The sequence below is a fragment of the Salvia splendens genome, chromosome 16 (assembly GCF_004379255.2).
Source record: "Salvia splendens isolate huo1 chromosome 16, SspV2, whole genome shotgun sequence".
Lineage (NCBI taxonomy): Eukaryota > Viridiplantae > Streptophyta > Magnoliopsida > Lamiales > Lamiaceae > Salvia > Salvia splendens.
This window is the reverse complement of record NC_056047.1, coordinates 17,802,776-17,825,120: the sequence shown is the minus strand read 5'-3', so window position 1 is coordinate 17,825,120 and position 22,345 is coordinate 17,802,776. Positions and strand designations below refer to the sequence as shown.

At 38.3% G+C, this 22,345-nt stretch overlaps 2 protein-coding genes and 1 non-coding gene across 3 annotated transcripts; 1 reads left to right on the top strand and 2 right to left on the bottom strand.

Moving 5' to 3' along the window:
* Positions 1–92: 92 nt before the first annotated feature.
* Positions 93–2,986, bottom strand: LOC121772267 (zinc finger CCCH domain-containing protein 14-like). Its single transcript, XM_042169291.1, has 3 exons — positions 2,659–2,986; positions 2,218–2,278; positions 93–1,042 (listed from the first exon to the last, which is right to left on the bottom strand). Exons 1-3 carry the CDS (start codon positions 2,720–2,722, stop codon positions 277–279), a joined length of 891 nt encoding a protein of 296 aa, XP_042025225.1. The 5' UTR covers positions 2,723–2,986; the 3' UTR covers positions 93–276.
* Positions 2,987–12,737: 9,751 nt separating this feature from the next.
* On the top strand, positions 12,738–14,665 carry LOC121769709 (enoyl-[acyl-carrier-protein] reductase [NADH], chloroplastic-like). Its single transcript, XM_042166448.1, has 8 exons — positions 12,738–12,854; positions 13,218–13,292; positions 13,377–13,488; positions 13,560–13,611; positions 13,693–13,744; positions 13,830–13,887; positions 13,986–14,084; positions 14,234–14,665. The coding sequence occupies exons 1-8, from the start codon at positions 12,753–12,755 to the stop codon at positions 14,437–14,439; spliced, it is 756 nt and encodes a 251-aa protein (XP_042022382.1). The 5' UTR covers positions 12,738–12,752; the 3' UTR covers positions 14,440–14,665.
* A 1,033-nt stretch (positions 14,666–15,698) lies between these two features.
* On the bottom strand, positions 15,699–15,801 carry LOC121773076. Its single transcript, XR_006044652.1, has one exon. It is a non-coding gene; the product is annotated as a U6 spliceosomal RNA (small nuclear RNA).
* Between the last annotated feature and the right edge of the window lie 6,544 nt (positions 15,802–22,345).

The window sequence follows — 22,345 nt, the reverse complement described above, 5'->3', positions numbered from 1 at the left end:
TAAAGATATAAATGTATATAGTTGTGAAGAGAAATCATAAACCGAAAGCTTATAAATGTATAATGTTATACTAACTTACAGGCAAATGCAAGTGGATAGGAAATAGAGCATAAGATATAATAAAGCTTAATTTATAGTAGTAAAATAAAACCTGCGACTTTTATGCTACACTTTTGTCTTAAATCACCTACGTAGCTGCTACAAGATTCAATTCATTAGTTCTATTACTCTAAAATAAAGAAAAACACAAACCTCACATACCAACATGATGGGATCTTATCCTGTTTTCCTTAGCTCAGCTTCGCCATGTGCGAAATGGCACCTATCTCCGAAGGTGCACGACCCTTTCCCGAAGTTCTCGCAGAGCTTCGTCTTGAAGTTTCCGCCCCTGCCAGTGGAGGCCGCCGGTGCGTCTCTCCCCGCCTCGCCTGCCCCGCCTCCACAACCAATGCTGACGATAAGCTCCCTCACCATCGCACTTGCTTGCTGGATTTGCTCGAAGGTTCCCTCGAGCTCGATGTTTTTGAGATTGGGATTCGCTTCGTGGTCTCTAATAGATAGTTTGGTCCCCGTTTGCCTGCATATATGCTTCGAGTTCACTCCTCCTTTCCCGATTACAGCACCAGCTAGAGAAGCATCTACGCTAATTTTGGTTGTGGCCGTTAAACCAAAATTAGCTGTGGGTCCAGGAGCGTGCAGCTCCGGCCGGGCACTGAACCTGCCGGGCATAGGTCCAGCGGCAAGGTGAGGATTGTCGTGGGAGTGGGATGGCATAATTGGTTTACCGAGCTCCCATTCCCCATGGGCAAAGTTGCATTTATCGCCGAATTTGCAACCCTCTGCAGTCTTGTATTTGTTGCATATTTTGGTTTTAACAGCAGCCGAAGAGCCATAACCGTTCTGGTGGGCAGGCAGTGGGGGGCCGCCTACTGGTCGTGGGGTGGGAGCAGGAGCCAGGTTCATCATCTGGGCAACAGCATTGTAGCCACCAGGAACATGGTGGAGAAAGTGGCAGTTCTCACCAAAGGGACAACCGGCAACGCTACAAACAAAAGAAATACAGAGATTAGACCTTAATTAGCATTTATCTAAGTCACTAGATAGAAGAACTCCCATCAACTGTACCACTTGTGCTTATCAAGCAGATTACCAAATCGAATGCCAAAATTAATCTCTTATGATGAAATTGCAGAATAACACATAATACAGATAGAATCACTGGAAAGGGACTTGAAAGGCAAAATTAGCTAGCTATAAGCATTTCATAAAAAAATGTCTTGAAAGCCCTGCTTGAGTTTTATTTCTTTGCAAGTTCTTCTCTTCCTTATTTCCCTTTGAATAAACTTGATCAAATACAGTATATAAATCACAATCAACTTACAGGATTGTAGGTCACTAGAGACTACATAAATTTTCCATATAATGCATTGGAAAATTTTCTTTTCGATGCATTAAGAGACAAAGGGAGAGATAGTAGGAGCATCATGATAGTATATTAGTATATGTAGGTTTAAAGCAAAACACATGATCAAAAGAAATCAACAATCAAGCAAGTTAAGTTCCCCAGAATTTCAGTACACAAATACCACAAAACTCTAGATTCTAATTTCTACAGATCAAATGTTTCCATTTATTCTTGCCACACAATTACACAAACAAGAAATCCTAAAGCCAAAGAGTATAGCTTCCAACTAAACATTTCAATCAATAAAACAACAACACCGCCTCAAACATAAATCAGGTTGAATTAGACTCTCCGACAGAAACCAAATAAGTGAAGATTAAAATGCCGACAACATACTAAAATAAATAGTAACTCAACTAAGCCGATGAATCAAGGCACTTCCCCAATTTCTAATTTGCTAGATGTGTCGAATTTAGATATGCAGAAATCAAATTGAGTGATGCATAAACTAGCAACAAAATATGAGAAAAAGCAACATTCCATCAAAGAGTTAATGGATGCAAAAACGCTGTTAAGGGAGTAGTTATCTCAAGCGTCCATCCACATCAAATCTGGATAATGATATCATTACTATGAAATGGTAAAATCTGTATCAAGAAAGAAATTGATTATTCAACATCTTCATTACTACGAAGATTTCCAGTATAACATGAAATGCCCTCGTCATCAACTACAACCATTTTTCACAGCATTACAGCCTGCTGTTGGATATTAGAATTTCAAATATTCATTTAGTGAGTTGAGATTTGAACCTGAAAAATTTCGTGCATGGCTTCAATTTGCTTCCTATACCACTTGATAAGGAGTCCATTTCTGTTGCAAGACATTAATTACTTTTTCTCAGTTTCCTAACATTATTCATTTGATGTTTTGGTATGTCACTTGAGCAGTATCTAAAACTGCATACTACATGAGATAATAAATACAATCCATAATATCAATTTACTTTAAAATCTTCCACATTAAATGTGTACAAATTTTAAATAATTTAACCGGTAGATCTCATTGATTTCTCAACTGAATAATCATTCACATTAAACAGATCGAGAAATTCTTTCTTCACATATTTCCTCCACAACCACGCGGGAAATCACGAATTTCCAGATCTTCTGAGCAATTAACATACTACAAATCTTAAAAATCCAGGTAGGAAAAGAGAAATAGACATTTATTCGAGATTCAAGCGCTAATACCTGGCTTAGATTTCTTAAAACCGCCGTTAGCAAATTCAGCTCTGCCTCTTTTGCGATTATCCATAGCTCAGAGATCAAAATCACACCGAATGAACCACAAAAACAACTGAAACAAGATGCTCCAGAAACCAATAATCCAGTTAATTCGCGAAAATGTGAAGTTCTGAGAGGTGAATTGCGATATAGAGTAGATAAAGAGAAGAAAGAACACAATAATTGATTTGTCGAGCTCCACTGAAACAGTGAAGCTAGGGTTTTTATTGAAGCTAGAGAGAGGGATGGAGGGAATCACAGAGCGTCACTTCATTTTATGTGATGAGCAAAAATCGATGACTGTTGCGATGTCACGTGCTCTCCGATTCACCTTTAGAAGTTGCGTGCGTGCATACGGAAGTTTTTAATGGGCTTTTTTCGGAATGGGCTCATTGTTGTCACAGATTGCCCGGCCCAGATCCTCAATAAGGTAAGGCTTCAAATTTTGATAATTTGGAATTTTATGTTGTCGAACCCTTTTTTTAGTAAGTTACAAGTGAGGCCTCTCTTAGACAGGACCATCGCCACGTCACATTTAATTTAGAGTAAAGTACTATTTTGATCCTAAACATATAGCCGAAATACGATTTTGGTCCAAAATATCCACTTTTTAAAAATCGAGTCCTAAACAAATGAAAACGTCGCCGAATCGGTCCTTTTTTAACGGTTCCGTAAAAAACTTACGGTCAACCGTATATTAGTGAAATTTTGACTTAATTAACATACTAAAATATAATTAATTAAAATAAAATTTAAAAAAATTAAAACATACGACTTCCACCCTCTCTTCTTCTCATCCATCTCTCTCATGTCCTTCCTTCTTCCCCAAATCGTACTCTCTGTCGCCGGCATCTCACCGGCAGCCGGAGTCCTGTGGCTTCAATTTATTATGACTATTGAATGACGAGCCTATCAGCAGGCCAAGACAAATTAGAAGCAGCATCAATTGAAGTCTTGTAAACCTGCGTTTTCCGGTATGAAGCTCTTTCCATATACTTCACCCTTTTTTTGTTTCTCAATTCTCACATATTATTAGAGCTAGTTAGTTAGTTAGTTAGATGTAAGCCTATATAAGGCATAGCTTGGTGTAGTATGAAAACAACAATTCACAATGTAGTCAATAAAGATTTTTTATTCTCTCCATCTCTTCTTCTTCTTCCCATGCAACAAAAACCGGTAGTTTTCCTCTGTAAATATATAAATATGTTCTTCATCTCCTTCCATGGAGTTCTATCATTCTTCATCCATCTCTTCACATTTCACCTCTGATTTTCACCATGATCGGTTTGATAAAACTTGACATGGTATCAGAGTAAACATCTTCCGCTGCGTGCTTCATCTCCGCCGCATCCGACTTCGACTGAGTTCTTCAAAAAAAAAATTTTGGATCCGCAATTTCTTCTCACCGATTGAATTCGGTTCTTATCTTCTCAAATCACCGATTGAATTCAGTTGTTTTTTCTCTATCGCCGATTGAATTCGGCTTTCTCATAGTTTTTCTCAAGTGAATCTCTGTATTCACGATCTATTTCAGTTTTTCTCAAGTGAATCTCTGTGTTCACGATTTGTTTCGGAAGTGAATCTCCGTGTTCACGATCTGTTTCATTTTTTTTCTCTTCTCAAGTGAATCTCCGTGTTCACGGTCAGTTTCATTTTTTTTTCTCTTCTCAAGTGAATCTCCGTGTTCACGATATATTTCTTCTCATTTTGAATCGGTTCGATCTTTCTCTCTTTGGCGTTTGATTTCAGCCGATCTATTTTTTTTTCTTCTTCGATTGTATCGGATATTTCCAAGGTTTGATTCGGTTCTGTGGAGATTAGGATGTGGTGTTGTTCAAGTCAAGTAGAGTGAAGTTCACGTCCAGTAAAGTGAAGTTGCAATAGAGTGAAGTTGCCAATGCAGTAGAGAGAAGTTGCTAATGTTGTAGAGTGAAAATTGGTGGTGTGAGCCTCCTGTGTTGGAAAGGGCAGCACTATTGCGTGTGGTTGAGATGTTGAACATGGCTTGATCAAGCCGGCCGATGATGGCTTGATCAAGGGCTTGATCAAGCAGGTCGATGATGGCTTGATCAGGGGATGGAAAGTTGATAAGCTCAAGTTGTTGCCAATCTTATTGTGATCTTTATGCTATGGATGTTGTTCTAGGAAGCAATGCTCGATATCAATAATATGCTCAAGATGGAATGTAATTAGGATTTAGTTAGAATAAGATTGAGATGGTTGTAGTTCTTCTTCTTTTGTTGTTTGTTGTCAAGATGGTAGCAATTGTCTTGCTTCCATCTTGAGGGGAGCTATTAGAGTTAGTTAGTTAGTTAGTTAGTTAGTTAGTTAGATGTAAGCCTATATAAGGCATAGCTTGGTGTAGTATGAAAACAACAATTCACAATGTAGTCAATAAAGATTTTCGATTCTCTCCATCTCTTCTTCTTCTTCCCATGCAACAGAAACCGGCAGTTTTCCTCTGTAAATATGTAAATATATTCTTCATCTCCTTCCATGGAGTTCTATCATTTCTTCATCCATCTCTGCACATTTGACCTCTGATTTTCACCATGATCGGTTTGAAAAAACTTGACACATATCTGCTCCGTTTTTCAAGAGTATCACTCTTACTTCTCTTTCTGTAGTTGCAGTAGTCAATTTTATTATCCCATTTTTTATACGGATCAATTTTTTAAAATCGATTCAAGACTTATTAGTGACTATTTTATTTACTATTCCCAGCCTTGAGGACCTCCTTCGCGAGCTCCGGCGAGGTGATGACGACGCTGAACTTGTTGCCGAGCTTGAGGGAGTAGATGGGCCCATGCGATTGGGCGTTTCCGAGCTTGAGGGAGTAGATGGGGCCGTGCGAATGGGCGAGGCCGGCGAAGTAGGTGTGGAGCTCGGGTCGAGGGAGAGGAGGTTGCAGATGAGGGGAAGAGAGAAAGAGGGAGAGGGAGAGGGAGAGAGAGAGAGATCGATTTGGGGAAGAAGGAAGGAGAGGGGAGAGATGGAAGGGAAGAAGAGAAAAAAGATTGAGAAATTAAGATAAATTTTACTTTATTTTTAAGTATTAGCTACAGTAATCAAATCATCTAATACGGTCAAAATTTACTAATTTACGGTTGACCGTCAGTTTTTGACGGAACCGTTAAAAAAGGACCGATTCGGCGACATTTTCATTTATTTAGGACTTGATTTTCAAAAAGTCAATGTTTTGGACCAAAATCGTATTTCGACCATATGTTTAGAACCAAAATAGTGTACTTTACTCTTTAATTTACACCATTCATAATTTTACTTTTGAATTGAAAAATGAGAAAATATATAATACGAAGCAATTTGGAACTTTTTATACTAACATAATATAATGATAATTAATACTTTTTGTTAACTATACATGTAAAGAGTTGACAATGTTTAAAGATAGAGGAGGGCATACTTCATTAAACTGGAATGCGAATGAATTTTTTGTATCAATATTAAAAAATGGTGAAATATATTCAATATTAAAAAAATGGTAAAATATCTTGTATGAACAATGTGATTGCTTTGCTCCACTCCCTCGTTGAACTGGACCTAGCTGCACTAAGGCCTCATTTGATTGTTTTGAAAGATTTTAACATACATTCGTGTAAAGATCATTTTTCACGCAAATTGGGATTGAAATTTAGTCATTGTTTAGGGTCCAGTCATTATTTCCATGTTTGGTTGGAATTTTAAGCCCAACAAAAGTGGGCTATGTGGTGATTTGTCCATTACAGGGTTCGTGTGTTAGTTTGCAGAAGATTGTATTTATACCCGTGACTTCAATTTGGTTTGCTACTAAATGTAAATTTTATATATGGTATAAACTCTAAACTTCAAAATAAAGTGTAACTTTTAAGATTTTAATGTCTAACACAATATCAACAGTTGACTCTGTGTTGACATTTTGTATTGTTATTATTTTGCCATCTATTGACATTTTCTAACAGTCAAATCATTGTTTGAAGTTTGTACAGTATTTAGAGTTTGCATTTGATTACATCTCATAGTCCACCAGCGCAATCCAAACCAAAAACACTGATGATGTTTTAGATGAAGAATCTACAATCACTGCCTCATTTTTCTATTATGTACACACAAACATGAGTGATAAATCCTGCGACCATCACTCGTCATGTTTGTGAGTGTAGTACGATGATATAGTAGGAAAGTAGTAGGAGGCGGAAGCTATACCACAGTGATGTGGAAAAGTGTATTCAAGAATGTACTGTTAGCTACTTAGCTAACAAGAGAATGGGATGGCTAAGAGCATCCACAATGGCACCCGTTCCGGCGGACGTCCGCCATTGTGCAAAGGTGACGCTGATACGGACGTCCGCGGCGTTCCCGGGACGTCCTTGGCGACGTCCTTGCAGACGTCCGCCATTGCGTTGACCCACGGACGTCCCGATTATTTTTTTATTATTTTTTTCAAAAATTCTATAAATACGGCTCGTTGAATTTCATTTCTTTCTCCTCACTTGTATTAACAAGTATCTTTCTCTCTCTAAATACTTTTCTTTCGAAGATAAATGGAGCACCACGATAGTGATTCCCCCGCCACGAGCGAGCCACAGGGACCGATCTTTCCCGTTGGCGGAAGTACCTCAATGTCCGCCGCGATGTCCGGAATGGCGGGGATGATGCCCCAACCCCAAATGACGGCGGGGATGATGCCCGGATACTACAACATGTACCCGCCTTAGTATGGGATGATGCCCCAAATGCCCGGGGCGAGTGCCGGAATGACCCCAATGTCGGGGATGATGCACGGAATACCGGGGATGATGCCGCCCCAGATGCCCGGGATGATGATGCCGGGGATGATGCAGGGCTCGCCTGTCGCTGCGGGGGAGTATGCAGGGGTTCCCCAATCACCAGTGGACAATGTCTATCGCCCCTATATGGATTTACTGTCGACGGCAACCCCCCGAGTACTCTTCTCGAGACTCAGTTCACTGGCATCGAGACTTTCTCGATGGAGGAGTTGGGGCTATCTCCGATCCGGGATTCTTCCACAGACGCACCAACGGCAACAGGGAGGGGGAGGACAGGGAGAGGGAGGGGCATGGGACGAGGCACTACCTTGCCTGCGGCGGGGTACAATGGTGAGGCGGGGGCCGCTGAGGTGGGGGGAGGGAGTCCAGCGGGAAAAAAGAGGACCATCTGGAGCACAGAGGAGTGCATCGCGCTTGCGAAGGCGTGGATCACTATAGTGGATGATCCATATATCGGGGCTAACCAGCATATCGACAGGATGTGGTGGCGCAATTAGCCAAATCTACCTCCAATTCAAACCTCAAGGGGGAAGCCTCACAACGGAGAGCAATGCCGAAACAGTGGGAGCGGCTGAAAGAGATAGCTCAGCCGATTCGCTTGCATTTACACAAACAACCTCCACTCGGCAACCAGCGGCATGTCTGCCGAGGATGTGAAGCTTCTGTCTCACCCATCAGTTCAAAGACGCTGCGGCGGGCTTCGGGGAATTCAAATATTGAGATGTGTATCTTGTGGTGCAAACTTCGGCCAAGTTTACTGCCGGTGTTGAATCTGGCTTGCCGAAGCAGACGAAGATCAGTGCCTCCGGGGATTACAGTAGCAGTGCTGGTTCCCACGAACTCCCCCCCCCCCACCGAGGCAGAGTTCCCGACACCTTCATCGTCGGCCCGCCGCCGTCGCCCGGTGGGGCAAAAGTCTGCGGCGCGGATGGCGAGTGGAAGCGCCAGCGGGTCCGCCGAGGCCCAATCGGCAGCTCCTACCCAAAATGATCCCGAGCTCCCCTCACTCGCCCGTGTCGCGCAACATGAAACCCTGTTACGTGCAATGGTTGAATGGCGGACATCGACCGATCGCCATTATAGGTCGTCGCTGAAGGATATCATCAACAGTATGCGGCGCGATTTGGGGTTGGGAGACATGGCGGAGAGTGGCGAAGAGGGGACTACCGGCGGGGACGACGAGGGTACTGGCGGCGGAGAATTCGACGAGTGAGACGGCTGTTTTTTTTTAACTATGTAATTTTTTTAATAATTATGTATGTTTTTTTGTACTATGTATGTTTTTTTAAAATAAAGTGGTTGTAATTTCTCTGTATTTGTATCGAAATTTTAATTCCGTAAATTGTTTAATTCCGTAAATTGTTTAATTTGGTGAATTTGTGAATTTTTATTATTGTGGGAAGTCCGTCGGGATGTCCGCCACTGTGCAGTGAGATGTTCTTATGACGTGGCAGTGCAATGAGAAGTTCTTATGACGTGCCATGATGTGTTTTTGGGATGTCCGTTGGGACATCCGCAACACTGTTGGATGCCGCCGATTTCATAGACCTCGGAACAGTGTCAATTTCACACGTTTTCATACATTTTACACACGGGCAAGTAAGAAGTCAAATATTGTTCGAAATACTTCGAATAATAATTGATTAATGCCGCGGGAAAAGAAAATGATTAAATCAAACAAATTTATGTAGCTATTCGTTCAATCCATTGATAATGATGGGCACTCCTATGTTTGTTAGTATCTCACAATTTATAAATAAACCGGTTTTATTTTATTAAACCATTTTTAGTTGTACAAATTTGGTCATATAAATTTACTGATTTTAAAAACCATCATATAAATATAGTAGGAGTACAGTAATATTATTCTCTCATTTTTTCTTTTCAGTATATTCCACTTAGACATGCACAAGGGTCGAAAACCACCGGTTCAGGGTCATGAACCGGCGGTTCAAGGTCGGGGAATGTATGAACCTGAACCGGCCCGCCTAGCTCCCGGCGGTTCCGGTTCCGGTTCAAAAAACCGGCGGGTTACGGGGCGGTTCAAAACCGCCGGTTCCGGCCGGTTCGACGGTTCGACGATTTTTTTTTTTTTTTGCATTTTCAACTTTCAATTTTAATCAACTTACATTACACTTTTCAAGTTTGTTTTTTATGGAATGTGAGTAAATAAAATTGAAAAAATACGGATAAAGTTGCAATTTTATTGAAATTGCATGTTTACAAATTACACGTTACAAGTTACAACAATTACAAATTGAAAACATATGGCGGTCTTGAAGTCTTAAACAAAATTTAAATACAAATGAGACTACTAGTGAAGAACTAATTACAAATGACAAGAAACGATGTTGAAGTTCTTAAACGTATAAGTATTATATATATACTCTTAACCGGCGAAGAAGATCTTTCTACATAACTAAATTAAGGACACCTTTAGCAATTCAACTTAAATGTTGAGTTTCGTCTAACAATCAACAATATAGTAGAATTGTCAAAAGTTTCCCTCATATAGCCTTATAGAGAAATATACTTCATCGACTAGAGTATATACAAATACAATTATGTAATTGTTTTTGCATATACAAAACATATGGCGATTCAACCCTAAACCGGCGGGTTGTCCACGGTTTCCGTCAGAAAACCGCCGGTTTCTGACCGAAAAACCGGCGGTTTCTGACCGGTTTGCAGGCCTACACACTGACCCTACGGACTAGCCTCTGAAAAGTTGCCGGAACCGTCAGAAACCGGCTCCCGAACCCGCGGTTTACCCCTCAAACCGCGGCGTTTACCCCGCGAACCGCCGGTTCCAACGGCTATAACTAAACCCCTACGCGAACCCTACGAACCCCTAACCTACGAAACCTATTTAAACCCTTTGAACCGGCGGTTCGAACCGCCGAACCGCCGTTTTGAACCGCCGGTTCAGGTTCAATATATTGCCGAACCTGAACCGGCCCTTCCGACCCTTCAACCCTTCTGCCGGTTCAACCCGCTGGTTTCCGGGCCCGGTTCCGGTTCATGAACCGCGGGCCCGAACCGGCGGTTAACCGCGGGGCCGGGTCGGTTTGTGCATGCCTAATTCCACTGAAGATGCCACAATTTTATTTTTGAACCGGAACCGGGCCCGAACCGGCGGTTAACCGCGGGGCCGGGTCGGTTTGTGCATGCCTAATTCCACTGAAGGGGCCACATTTATTTTTTATTAAAATTTCTCTCTCGTAATAATATAAGTAGTAGTAGTACTACTATATTTAGCCGCAAGAATGATTTACATTAATTCGATCAATTATTATTCTCTGTAGCAAGAGCAAAATGGTAAATTCCACTCGGTCTGCTTATGCCGAAATGAAACAGCTCACTGCCTCACTCAACGGCACTATCAAAGCTTCTCACAGCCTCAACTACACTACATAGTTTTAGTTCATCATCGAACCCTCAGGAATATTTACATACACCTTCTCTGCACAACACATTTCACACATTGCGCAGCGCAACAAAGGATTTTTTTTTCTCTCCCAGAGCATTTCAACTGAGGTAATTAAGAAAACGGGCTGGTAGAATGTAGGTTCGACTGTGTAAACTTGATCTGCCTTTCACACTGTGTAATCTGCATTTCTCGGAGTTTGTTTGTTTTCTGTCTTTTCTCTATAATCTCTCGTTTCTTCTCTTTTCTTCCATTGTGTGAGCGCTGGGTTTTTGTTTCTGCCTATTGTGGATGTTGACTGAGGAACACAAGTTTTTTGTTGATTTTAGTACAATGTATGTTGTGATTTGGTTGTTAAATCTGTGAATTTTTGTTTACTGATTGATCGATGCATGATCTAGGATTTAATTTGTTTAAGAAGCTGCAATTGAGGGTTAGGTTTCGTTTCATTTTGTCGAAAGTGAAGACATTAGACTAATTTGATTTGGGATTTTTTCAAGGGTATAAATGCTGCTTCGAGTTGTTTGTTTTTCCTATCCCAAAATTAGCTATGGCATCAAATTTCCAATTTGATAACATTAAAAGGCTACTTTCAGTTAGGTTTTGATGTTGATATTGTTTGTGGAAAGTAAGGAAATTGATAGACTAAATAATTGTGTATTTCTCTAAATTAAAAAAATGCTACAAGATTTTATTCTATTTCATGTTGATGTAACTTCTTTGTGAAAATGTCATGTAAAGTGAAGCTGAATCTGTGAAAACCATTTCAGCATCCTCTAACGTAGAAGGAATGGCTGCGGCAGCAACTCGCATCACGCAACTTATGGTTGCAAAACCCTGCATTTCTGCTTCCCACCAAAGTTCTAGGTCGAGCATAGCATGCTTTGGCAATGAAACTAAAGGAGCGTCTTGGACAAAGCTTAGGAGTTCATCGTTTTTATCTGCCACACAGAACTTCTATAAGAACTGCCACAGCAATGCTTCGAAGTCTGAAAGGCATGCTGTAAAGGCAATGGCTGCTGGAGGTGATAACAAACTTTGCCGGATTGCCCATTGATCTGAGAGGTTGGGCTTATCTTTGTTTCCATCGAATTTTTCTTTTCATATGTTGGGGTCTCATATTGATGGATTCTCTTCGTTTACAATGCGAATACAAATTATTCAGGCTAGTGAATTAGGTTAGTTACTAACAAACATTGTATCATATGCAGGTAAGAGGGCATTTATTGCCGGTATAGCTGATGATATGGGTATGGATGGGCGATTGCAAATCTCTTGCTGCTGCAGGTGCTGAATTCTTGTTTGGACATGGGTTCCAGTAAGTACACCGACTAGTGTTTCAGCTTCGTCTTTACTTGTGAAATTATTGTTTATTACTAATGAACACCAACAATTTAAGGCACTAAATATCTTTGAGACCATCTACGACGTGGAACGTTTGACGAGTCACGCGTGTAAGAAATCACCTCTTGTGTCTGTTGAGAAATACTTATATTCCTTAAGGTTGTCTATTGACAGTCTTGGACACTTTTATTTTTAGGCTGCCGGATGGTTCTTTGATGGAAATTACTAAAGTCTACCCATTGGATGCAGTTTTTGACTCTCCTGAGGAAGTTCCAGAAGACGTGAGAAGAATTTTAAATCCATGATACTTTTGAGTTAAACATGTTGAGTTTCTGACATCTACTAATTTATTTTTACCACGGTGCAGATAAAACAAATAAGCGCTACGCTGGCTCTTCTAATTGGAAGCGCTACGCTGGCTCTTCTAATTGGACTGTGAAGGTCTTAGCCTCGTTGCACTTTCTTCATCTTCATTTTCTCCATAAAGAATTTCCTTCTTATTTATGTACTCCCTTTGTCCCGCTTTAGGAGTCTCGGTTGATCAATTTCGGGCGTCCCGCTTTAGGAGTCCCAGTTGGGATAAACTAATAAAAAGTGCCTACAATGTAAGTAAAAAAGTATTAAAAGTGAGTCTCAACATCCACTACAACATTTATTTATTACACACTTAATTAAAATGGGTCCCAACATCTACTACAACATTTATTTATTACCCACTCAAACACTTTCTTAAAACATGTGCCCGATTCAACCGGGACTCCTAAAGCGGGACGAAGGGCGTAATTATTATTCCTTACTAGAGGAGGATTCACCATAGTATAGCACGCTACATGCTATATGCTTTCTTGCCTCAAACAACTAATGGCATTAGAATCTGAACCTGAACTTTTTTGTCCTATTAGTATATGAGTAGGATTAATAATTGTCTTGTTAAATAATTAGTCCACTTGATCGGTATTGTCTTGCAGGAAGTTGCTGAATCAGTGAAACAGGATTTCGGGTGCATTGATATTCTTGTGCATTCACTTGCCAATGGCCCGGAGGTAATTATCACATTTGCCCTCGATTTTTTGTCTTTTACTTATTTTTTAGTTGCTTGAAAATACTGTTTATCCTAAAATGTGTAGGTTACTAAGCCTCTTCTTGAAACATCAAGAAACGGTTATCTTGCAGCCATATCTGCATCGAGTTATTCCTTTGTTTCCCTTCTCAAACATTTTCTACCCATCATGAATCCAGGTATGTGCATCATTTTTGCAGATTGATTTGACTCATTTCATTACTGTTACTGATTTATAACCTGTTGGCAGGTGGTGCTACGATTTCTTTGACTTACATTGCATCCGAGAGGATAATACCAGGGTATGGATGCCCTTGATTTCTCAAGTGTGATATAGTCTAAACTACTTCCTTTCATTGTATAACATCGTTCCTTTCTTACAGATACGGTGGTGGCATGAGCTCTGCAAAGGCTGCTCTCGAGAGTGACACACAAGTTAGTTCTCTGACTTCTTAGTCTTTTCTTTTTCATCTCTTCTTACACCACCGTGAAGTTGTGACAACTATACACTTCGATTTAGGTACTTGCTTTTGAAGCTGGGCGAAAACACGGCGTGAGAGTCAACACCATATCCGCAGGTATTGAAGCAACTTTTTTTTAAAATTTTTTTTGTAACATTGTTGGGACTCTCTCAGTCTGTTCGTACAATCAATAGTTACACGTTGACATGTTTCAGGCCCGTTAGGAAGCCGGGCTGCAAAAGCCATCGGCTTTATTGACATGATGATCAACTACTCATTAGAGAACGCGCCCTTGCAGAAGGAGCTTACTGCTGGTGAGTATTTTTCTGCAACTCATTTTGTTTTAGAAATACACGTGTTTGAAATCCTCATTGTCCCCAGAAACGGGAGGCGAACGATAGGACTTGTGAGATGGTGTCTAATTTTTGTATCTAATGCTATGCTTGACGTTTGAATTGAACAGATGAGGTTGGAAACACTGCTGCTTTTCTGTCTTCTCCTCTGGCATCGGCCATCACTGGAGCTGTTGTCTATGTCGACAATGGACTTAACGCGATGGGAGTTGGAGTCGACAGCCCTGTCTTCCGGGATCTTGATATTCCAAGAGCCCAAAGAATTGAGGAGAGAGCATTATTTAGCAGGGCGACATTAAAAAGACTTGATTTTTAGTTTTGATCTTCAAATAACCGATAGAGGCTTGCATTATCTTGCACGCTTGTGTTGAGAGAGGCAGAGAGAGAGAGAGATGCTTGTGTTTTGTTCATCAGGATGTACAATTTTGGTGTGTTTTTTCTTAAGGTTTCTTCAACGTGTCATGTAGAGATGTCAATCGGCACAATCCACTCAGGTTGCTGGGTTATTCGGGTTGTACATTTTTCGGGCTTAAACTTTACAACCCTAACTTTCAGGATTTTGGGCCAACCTGTACAGCTAATCAGGCCAAAAGCTCTTTAAAAATAACTCAAAATGAACTCTTGTAAACCTTTTGAGATGATTCATGTGCATAATAAACATATAAACTAAAAAGCCTTAACCAAATGGTCAGGGGATCGGGGATCGATCCCTGTCATTGGGTATTGGAGCAACTTTAAATCCTTGGGCCAGCTTTCCCATCCTTTGAGGTGTCTACAAATCAGCGCGTGTAATAGTCACGAGCAATTAAATCTTTGGGTCAGCTATCCTACCCTTTGAGGTGCCTACAAATCAGAGTGTGTAATAGTCATGAGCAACTTTAAATCCTTGGGCAGTCACGAGCAATTAAATCCTTGGGCCAACTGTCCCACCCTTTGAGGTGCCTACAAATCAGCGCGTGTAATAGTCACGAGCAACTTTAAATTCTTGGGCCAGTTGTCCACCTTTTGAGCTGCCTACAAATCAGCGCGTGTAATAGTCACCGGGTCCGCCGGTGGATACCTTGGTAATTAAAAAAAAAGCCGTATTTATAAATTGATAGCTTTAAAGTGATGATAATACCTTTAAGGCTGTAAGAATATCCAATCTTTGCTTTTAATGTATACCTCTTTCCGAGACTACGTGCCCTAGGACAATTCCCTCAGGAACCATAAAGTGGCATTTCTCGAAATTCAAAACCAAATGCTTTTTCTGGCACCTTCTCAACACTACATCCAAACTTACCAAACATGAGTCAAATGAATTCCCGTACACAGTGAAGTCGTCCATAAAAATCTCGATGCAATCCTCTAGGAGATCCGAGAAGATACTATAACACCGCTGAAAAGTGTCTGGCGCATTGTAGATATAGTTCTTGATATTTAAATAATATATTGAATAATAATCTAATACTATATTAAATAATTTTTATTTTTTCACCACTTTTATGAAAATTTGTAGAGTATATTGTATAAATCTTTTAGCATGTATAATAAAAATTTAATGCAAGATGCATAATATGATAGGTTTTTTTATAAAAAAATTTGGACCATTTCTCGATTTATGCGTGTCATCCTTGCGCAGGGGCCATGCTAATCTTCTCTGTATCGTTCCAATTTTATCGGATGTCCCCGAAGGGACATGCATAATATGATAGGTTGTCATTGTAAAAAACACCATTATACATTTGATAATACACATTTAAAAAACGTGAAGTAATGTGATTGATGTGAGTAATAAAATGATACTCCATAAACCAATGGCCAGTAAACAAATCAACCAAATGGTATAATCTCATTGGTTGATAAATATTTTAAAAAATTATATATCTTTTGTATATTTTATTAATAAATTATAAAAATTATACCAAAATTTGTAGTTTTTCATCCTCTATAAATAGAGACCACATTTGTTATAGTTTTGATCACAAAAAAACATCGTGTTTTCTTTCATATAATCCTTCTTCTTTGATAATATATTTTTTTATTTTATAGTCTTCTTTGTTGTTCATTATGAATAATGATGAGGGTAATATATCTCGGATTCTCAAAATTTCTATTTCTAATTTTAATATGGATCTAGGTCATCCTCTATTCTGACTGTAATTGAAGGTAAGTTTAAAAAAAACCTCATTTGTCCCATTATGCGTTTATTTACAAATCTTTTATGTGATTCAGTTGGGCCGTACATCCATTTATAGTGATATAGTAAGTTTTAGTGTATTAAAAAAAATTATTACTTTTAAAATGTTTTAATCTTTTGGCATCAAATCATTTATATACTCTGCACTTTTTTTTTCAAATTTTCAACAAAAGAATGATTTTGTTCTTAATATTTAAATTTAGGTAATTAATTGTAGATATAGTTCTTGATATTTAAATAATCTCTCGAATAATAATCTAATACTATATTAAATAATTACTAAAAAAGATCTTCTTATGGTAGTAAGAAGAAAATATGTTTTTTGAATGAGAGAAGATGACAGTTTGAGGGATTATATTAAACTTGGAGAGAGCTAAATATTCGTATACTTTATTAACATTTATGATACTATGTAAATAAGATAGCATTAATAAGAGTTATTTATTTACAACATCAATGAGTATTTGGTGAAACTTTTAATTTTCATAAAATACAATATTATATGTAGTATACTACTCCCTATCTCTTTATAAAATCAATAAATTTAAATTATGGTTGGATATAAATCTCTCCCATCATCAAAATATTTAATTACATTTTTCTCTCTACTTACTCCAACTAACAACTCCTCTTAAAATCTCGTGCCACTAAAAAATGTGGACATATTGAGTGGGACGGAGGGAGTATATATTTGTCATTAATTTATCAAATTTATAATTTTTTATTATACTTAAATTATTGTTTTTATACACCCTTCAATATAATCATCTTTGTTCTTAGTATATTTTATCATGTAAGCTTAAACTACTTTTATATGTTCTTCCATTAGTCTCTTTTATTTATCAATTACATACTATCGTACTAAAATATTAAGTATGTAAAACTGAAATATTTTGAAAATTGACAATTATCTATTGCTAAATTAATTAAATCATATATTTAAACATTTTATAATGCGTTAGAAGGAGAATATAAATGAAGGACCGACCTAAACCAAACTTAAGAATAAACGATACAACCAATTAAAAAGTCAGACCACACTTTCTTATTGTGTATATTCAATATTATTGTGCTTTCATAAATTAAATTTAAAAAGTATATAAAAGTTAAATAGACAGTTTGAAAATATATATAGCAATATTGTGTAATTTATTCATTTTGTTATTGCTCCGTTATAAGTTAAATAAACAGTTTAAAAATATATATAGTAATAATGTGTAATCTATTCATTTATTATTGGTACTGTGCTTATATATTGGAAGCATAAGTTCTTACAAGTGATAATGTAAGCATTATACTCCATGTTGCTATGTCGATTATCCCTAATTTTTCAACAATGACAGTGATTTTATCTTATGCGGAGAGTGTTAATAAAGTTAAATTTAATATGTATCCTACGTAACGAATTTGAAGTAATATAAACTAATTCAAATACTTCGTTCTATATAAAAATACTAAAAATCATATTCCCTCTGTTTTATTAGAAATGAAATATTTGCTTTTTTGTATGAGATTTTTATGTAATGTTATCTTGTGAGTTAATGTGGAGAGAATAAAGGAAGAGGGATGAACAAATAGATGTTGTTTCAATTTACAGAAATGTTTCACTTTTAATGGGACAACCCAGAAAACATTTTATTTTTTAATAAGACAGAGGGAGTAGTTATTAACAATACTCCATTCGTCCATCAATAATTGCTCCATTTTGTCATTTTCATATGTCCACTAATAAATGTCTCATTTGCTTTTACTTTTTTATTACTTTTGATAATGGACCACATATTCCATTAACTTTATATCGCTCACATTTTATTATAAAACTAAATATATAAGTATGACTTATCTTTCATTATATTCTTTTAGGTTTGTGTTAAAATGACAACATCTCTTAAAGTGACACTGTGACACTACGTATCCAGCAATATTATAAACGCCATACAACAATCTATAGATTGTTGTCTAGCGTATTGAATATTGCTGGCCGAGAAAAATTGATGTATAGTATATTGGATATTGCTGGCCGAGAAATTTACCCCTTGAGCATTTTTCATGATTGCCGCATGGCAGCTGATTATTCGTCCACGTGTACAAATGATTGGCTAGGAATGGTTGTATGGTGTTACTTTAAGAGGTGTTGTCATTTTAACGCACCCCCTTTCTTTTATTCACTTTCCATAATTTTTTTTAAAAACTTTGTTAAATCAAATTGAGTTTGTTATCCGTAGACGAAAGGAGCACATAATTATGTACTCATCTGATTATTGTAAAAGTCGTGTGTCACGCATTGCGCGGGGTTAGAAGTATTGTTCATCTTACATTCTCTTTTTTTATTAATTTTCCATTAATTTTTTTAAAACTCGTACTAAATTAAACTGAGTTTATTATTTATGGACGAAGAGAACACGTAATTTTGTATTCATATGATTATTATAAAAGTCGTGTGTCGCGCATCGCGCGGGGGCTAAACTAGTTTTAATAAATGCAAGGTTTTGGGGGAATTTTTATTCTTTTTATTTCGTCGTTAGCAGTTCACTTATTCAATAAATCTTATGTACGTACCCTTCTAATCAAACATGAAAATCTTATTCACTTTATTTCAATATACTTCTGAGTTTGGGACATGATCAAGTAGCCATAACATCTTCATTCTTCACCAAGAAGTTTGTTGCAATTGGATTGCAGCAATTGAAAGAAACGATCGTCAACGACATTAATCAACGCTTCGATTCCGTCTCCGGCCGGAGCTTCCATGAGTACCACTACGTTCATGTACGGAGAGCCGGTGCAAACCCTAGCTGGCTTCCCCCAACCGAAATCTGCCTCGTACAACCCGAACCTTATCCAACTGCTAAAAACACATCTCCCCGGCTTATTAATACATCAATGGTTTCATCCAGCATTCGCACTATATATATCATCGTTCATAACCCCTTTCATGAAATCATCGCCCACTCCTCGTATGGTTGCCCTCAATCTCGACACAACGTCTTCGCCCTCGTCTTCGTCTAACGAAAGAACCACAGGTACCCCAAGCTGCAGTTCCCGAAGGTGCGATCCGGCAGCCCAACTCTAGGGCGCAGGTTCACCGCATGAACAGCGGGGAACAAAGTCGTCCCCGTCCCCGTCCCCGTCCCGGCCTTTATATGCGCGGCGACGAAGCTCCGCCATAGGAGAGGAGACGGCTTCCACCCTAGTAGGATCCTTTACCTCGCTTCTAGAAGCTTCCAGCTTCCTGATCATCTCCACCTTCTCCTTGTCGAAAACCAACCTCCCCGTTGTAATTTTCTCTCTCGGGACTCCAAGGTACATCGAGGGCGGAGGCGAGTGCGAGGGCGGGAAATGGAGCGCCATGTCGAAGGAGGGGTGGACACTGGGGAAGGGCTCTCGTTAAGTTTATATACTCACTCTGTTCCCTCATAGTTGAGTCATTTTTCCATTTTAGGAAGTTCTCATATAGTTGAGTCACTTCCATATATAGTTACTTTTTTCTCTTTCTTACTTTACTCTGTGTTACTTTATTCTCTACTTTATTCACTTTCTACTTTATTCTCTCTACTTTTCTCTCTCTTACCTTTTTATCTATTTATTTAACACATTCAATATCCCTTTTTTAAACTCTGTGCCGAAAAGTTTCGCCTCAACTATGAGGGAACGGAAGGAGTACTTACGTTCAAATAACAGGCAGTTCCAGTGAAAACTTTTTTAAAATAAAAACTTTGAGAATTGAAAATCATATCAAGTACTATCTTTGTTCCCTCATAGTTGGGGCAAAACTTTTCGATACGGAGTTTAAGAAATGGATGTTTGGTGTATTAAGTAGATAGATAAAAAAATGTAAGAGATGTAAAAAGACAGAATAAAGTAAGTGATAGTAAAGTAAAAGTGAGAAATTGTTACTATATACAAAAATGACTCAACTATGAAGGAACTTCCCAAAATGAAAAAATGACTCAACCATAAGAGAACGAATGAAGTACATTAATATTAGTTGGTATTACAAAAACATATCAGTTTCTGATATTGAGTCATGAACTGATATCTGATATTATTGTATTTACGAATTGGTATAGCTCTGTGTTCAGACTTTAAAAAAAAAATAAATGAACCATGAGATTTTTTTTTTAAAATGACAACTGAAAGTCATATTATTTTTTCTAATATATTAGTATTAGTTGATATCAAAAACATATCAGAAAAAAGTAAAGAGGCCAACCTTAAGTGTGTCTGCCCACGGGACGGTGGATGATTCCAGAAGCTTCCCTGCAGCAGGTCTTCCCCCACGCGCGGACGAACGCCGCTGCAGACGACCCATCCACTAGCTTATGTGACAGAAACAAGCCAACGGCGAATCCTCCACACTCGAAGAAACTGATCTTCACAGACAGGTTTCGGGTTTCGGTCCCGTCCGCCGTGGGGAACAACTGCTTCACCAATTCCTCAAAATTAGGGTTTTGTGTGAAGTGTGAGAGGGGAGCGTGAACCCGGGCTTCGACAAACTCCGCGCCCGTGTCGTCGCAATCAACGTGCGAGTTTTGTACAACTGTGCCTGCAATGGGGTAGAAGATGGTTAGGGTCTCCGACAAAGACTGTCTCAGACGTTTCGAGATTTCTTGTTTCGACGTAGATCGATTGTTTTCATATAAGAAAATGAAGGGAATGTATTCTGGTGATTGCATTTGATCAATAAATGAGAGTTTGTGGATTTTGGAAGCGAGTGGAGTTGGAGATGATGGTTTTTACAATATGGTTTTGTGATGATTGTCTGTGCCATTTTAGTTTTTATTTTTTTCTTTTTTTGGTATCTTGATTTTCATGTCAATGCTTTTGATATATATAGGAATGTTAATTAGAAGTCATTCAATAATGTTTATCTTACATGGTAGGTACAATAATAATTAATACTCCAGCCGTTCTATAAAATTCCAGCCGTCCTATAAAATACATGTTTCTTAAGAGCATCATCAATGCAAAATGTATGTTTCTTAAGAGCGTCTGCAATGCAGCCACGCGTTGCAAGTCCATTGGTTTTTATGGCGGCCTAGTGGTTATGTGCAGAAAAACGACATCCTGTAAGTTCGTGAAACGATTTTGTCGCAAGGGTCGTCGAGGACTTTCACGATACGAATTTGAGAAACCGGCAATGCATGCACGACGCCACATATTGATGAATATGCATGAGAGGCTTCATGCGCCATGGATTTCCTGGTATGCTCGACAAGATAGATTAGATTGTATACACTTACAGTAAAAGAATTGACATGTTGCATGGAGATGTACAACAAATACTAGTGCGCACATCCAACATTAATTCTCGAAACAATTGTTGACCAATGTTTATGAATTTGGTATATTTTTTGGCGTGGTTGGGTCGAATAATGACATCAACATATTTTCAAAAAAAATTACTACTCCCTCCGTCCACCAAAATTGGTCTTACACCAAAAATGGAAAGTCGATCTCAATTTATTACTTCATTTTTTTTATTTTTCTCTCCTACTTTATTAATAGTATTTGTTATTCTCTATCCTACTTCTATCCATTTTACACTTGCTTTTTCATTACTTTGATCAAATATAATTTTGTGTTAAAACTCGTGTTATCCACCTATAGAACTATATTTTCTAATGAGAGAGTATAAAATAACTGAGGATATAATCGGCAAATGGAATAAGAAAATAAATGGGAATATAATTATAAAAATATGCATTAGCCATAGTTAAAATGTTAAGTGATATAGTAAGTTAACATTTAAGGACGTAAAGAATTAGCTTAGAGAAAATTTATTTACTTAGTGTGTCACCCCTAACTATTCAATAGATGGGGTTTAGCTTAAACCTTTGGTTGTAGCATGTAGGTTACTAAAAATTTCCAGTACCTTATTAAAAATAATCGAGGCTATTTCAACAACCACCATAAGTTAAATGCGGTGAGGAGACCTTCGCAATCCAAATCAACCACCTACAGCGACTCTTTTCCCGTTTGCCCTGATGATCAAGTCATTCAACACTTACCGGAGCCAGAGAAGCCAAAATTGGAATGAAGC

What these genes read in the sequence shown, in the direction of transcription:
- LOC121772267 (XM_042169291.1), bottom strand. Translation starts at nt 2,722, where the DNA reads ATGGATAATCGCAAAAGAGGCAGAGCTGAATTTGCTAACGGCGGTTTT. An exon ending in TTTTAAGAAATCTAAGCCAG is followed by an intron (nt 2,279 to 2,658) that starts GTATTAGCGCTT and finishes GTCTTGCAACAG; the next exon opens with AAATGGACTCCTTATCAAGT. An exon ending in CCATGCACGAAATTTTTCAG is followed by an intron (nt 1,043 to 2,217) that starts GTTCAAATCTCA and finishes TTTTGTTTGTAG; the next exon opens with CGTTGCCGGTTGTCCCTTTG.
- LOC121769709 (XM_042166448.1), top strand. Translation starts at nt 12,753, where the DNA reads ATGTACTCCCTTTGTCCCGCTTTAGGAGTCTCGGTTGATCAATTTCGG. An exon ending in CACTTGCCAATGGCCCGGAG is followed by an intron (nt 13,293 to 13,376) that starts GTAATTATCACA and finishes TAAAATGTGTAG; the next exon opens with GTTACTAAGCCTCTTCTTGA. An exon ending in AGTCAACACCATATCCGCAG is followed by an intron (nt 13,888 to 13,985) that starts GTATTGAAGCAA and finishes GACATGTTTCAG; the next exon opens with GCCCGTTAGGAAGCCGGGCT.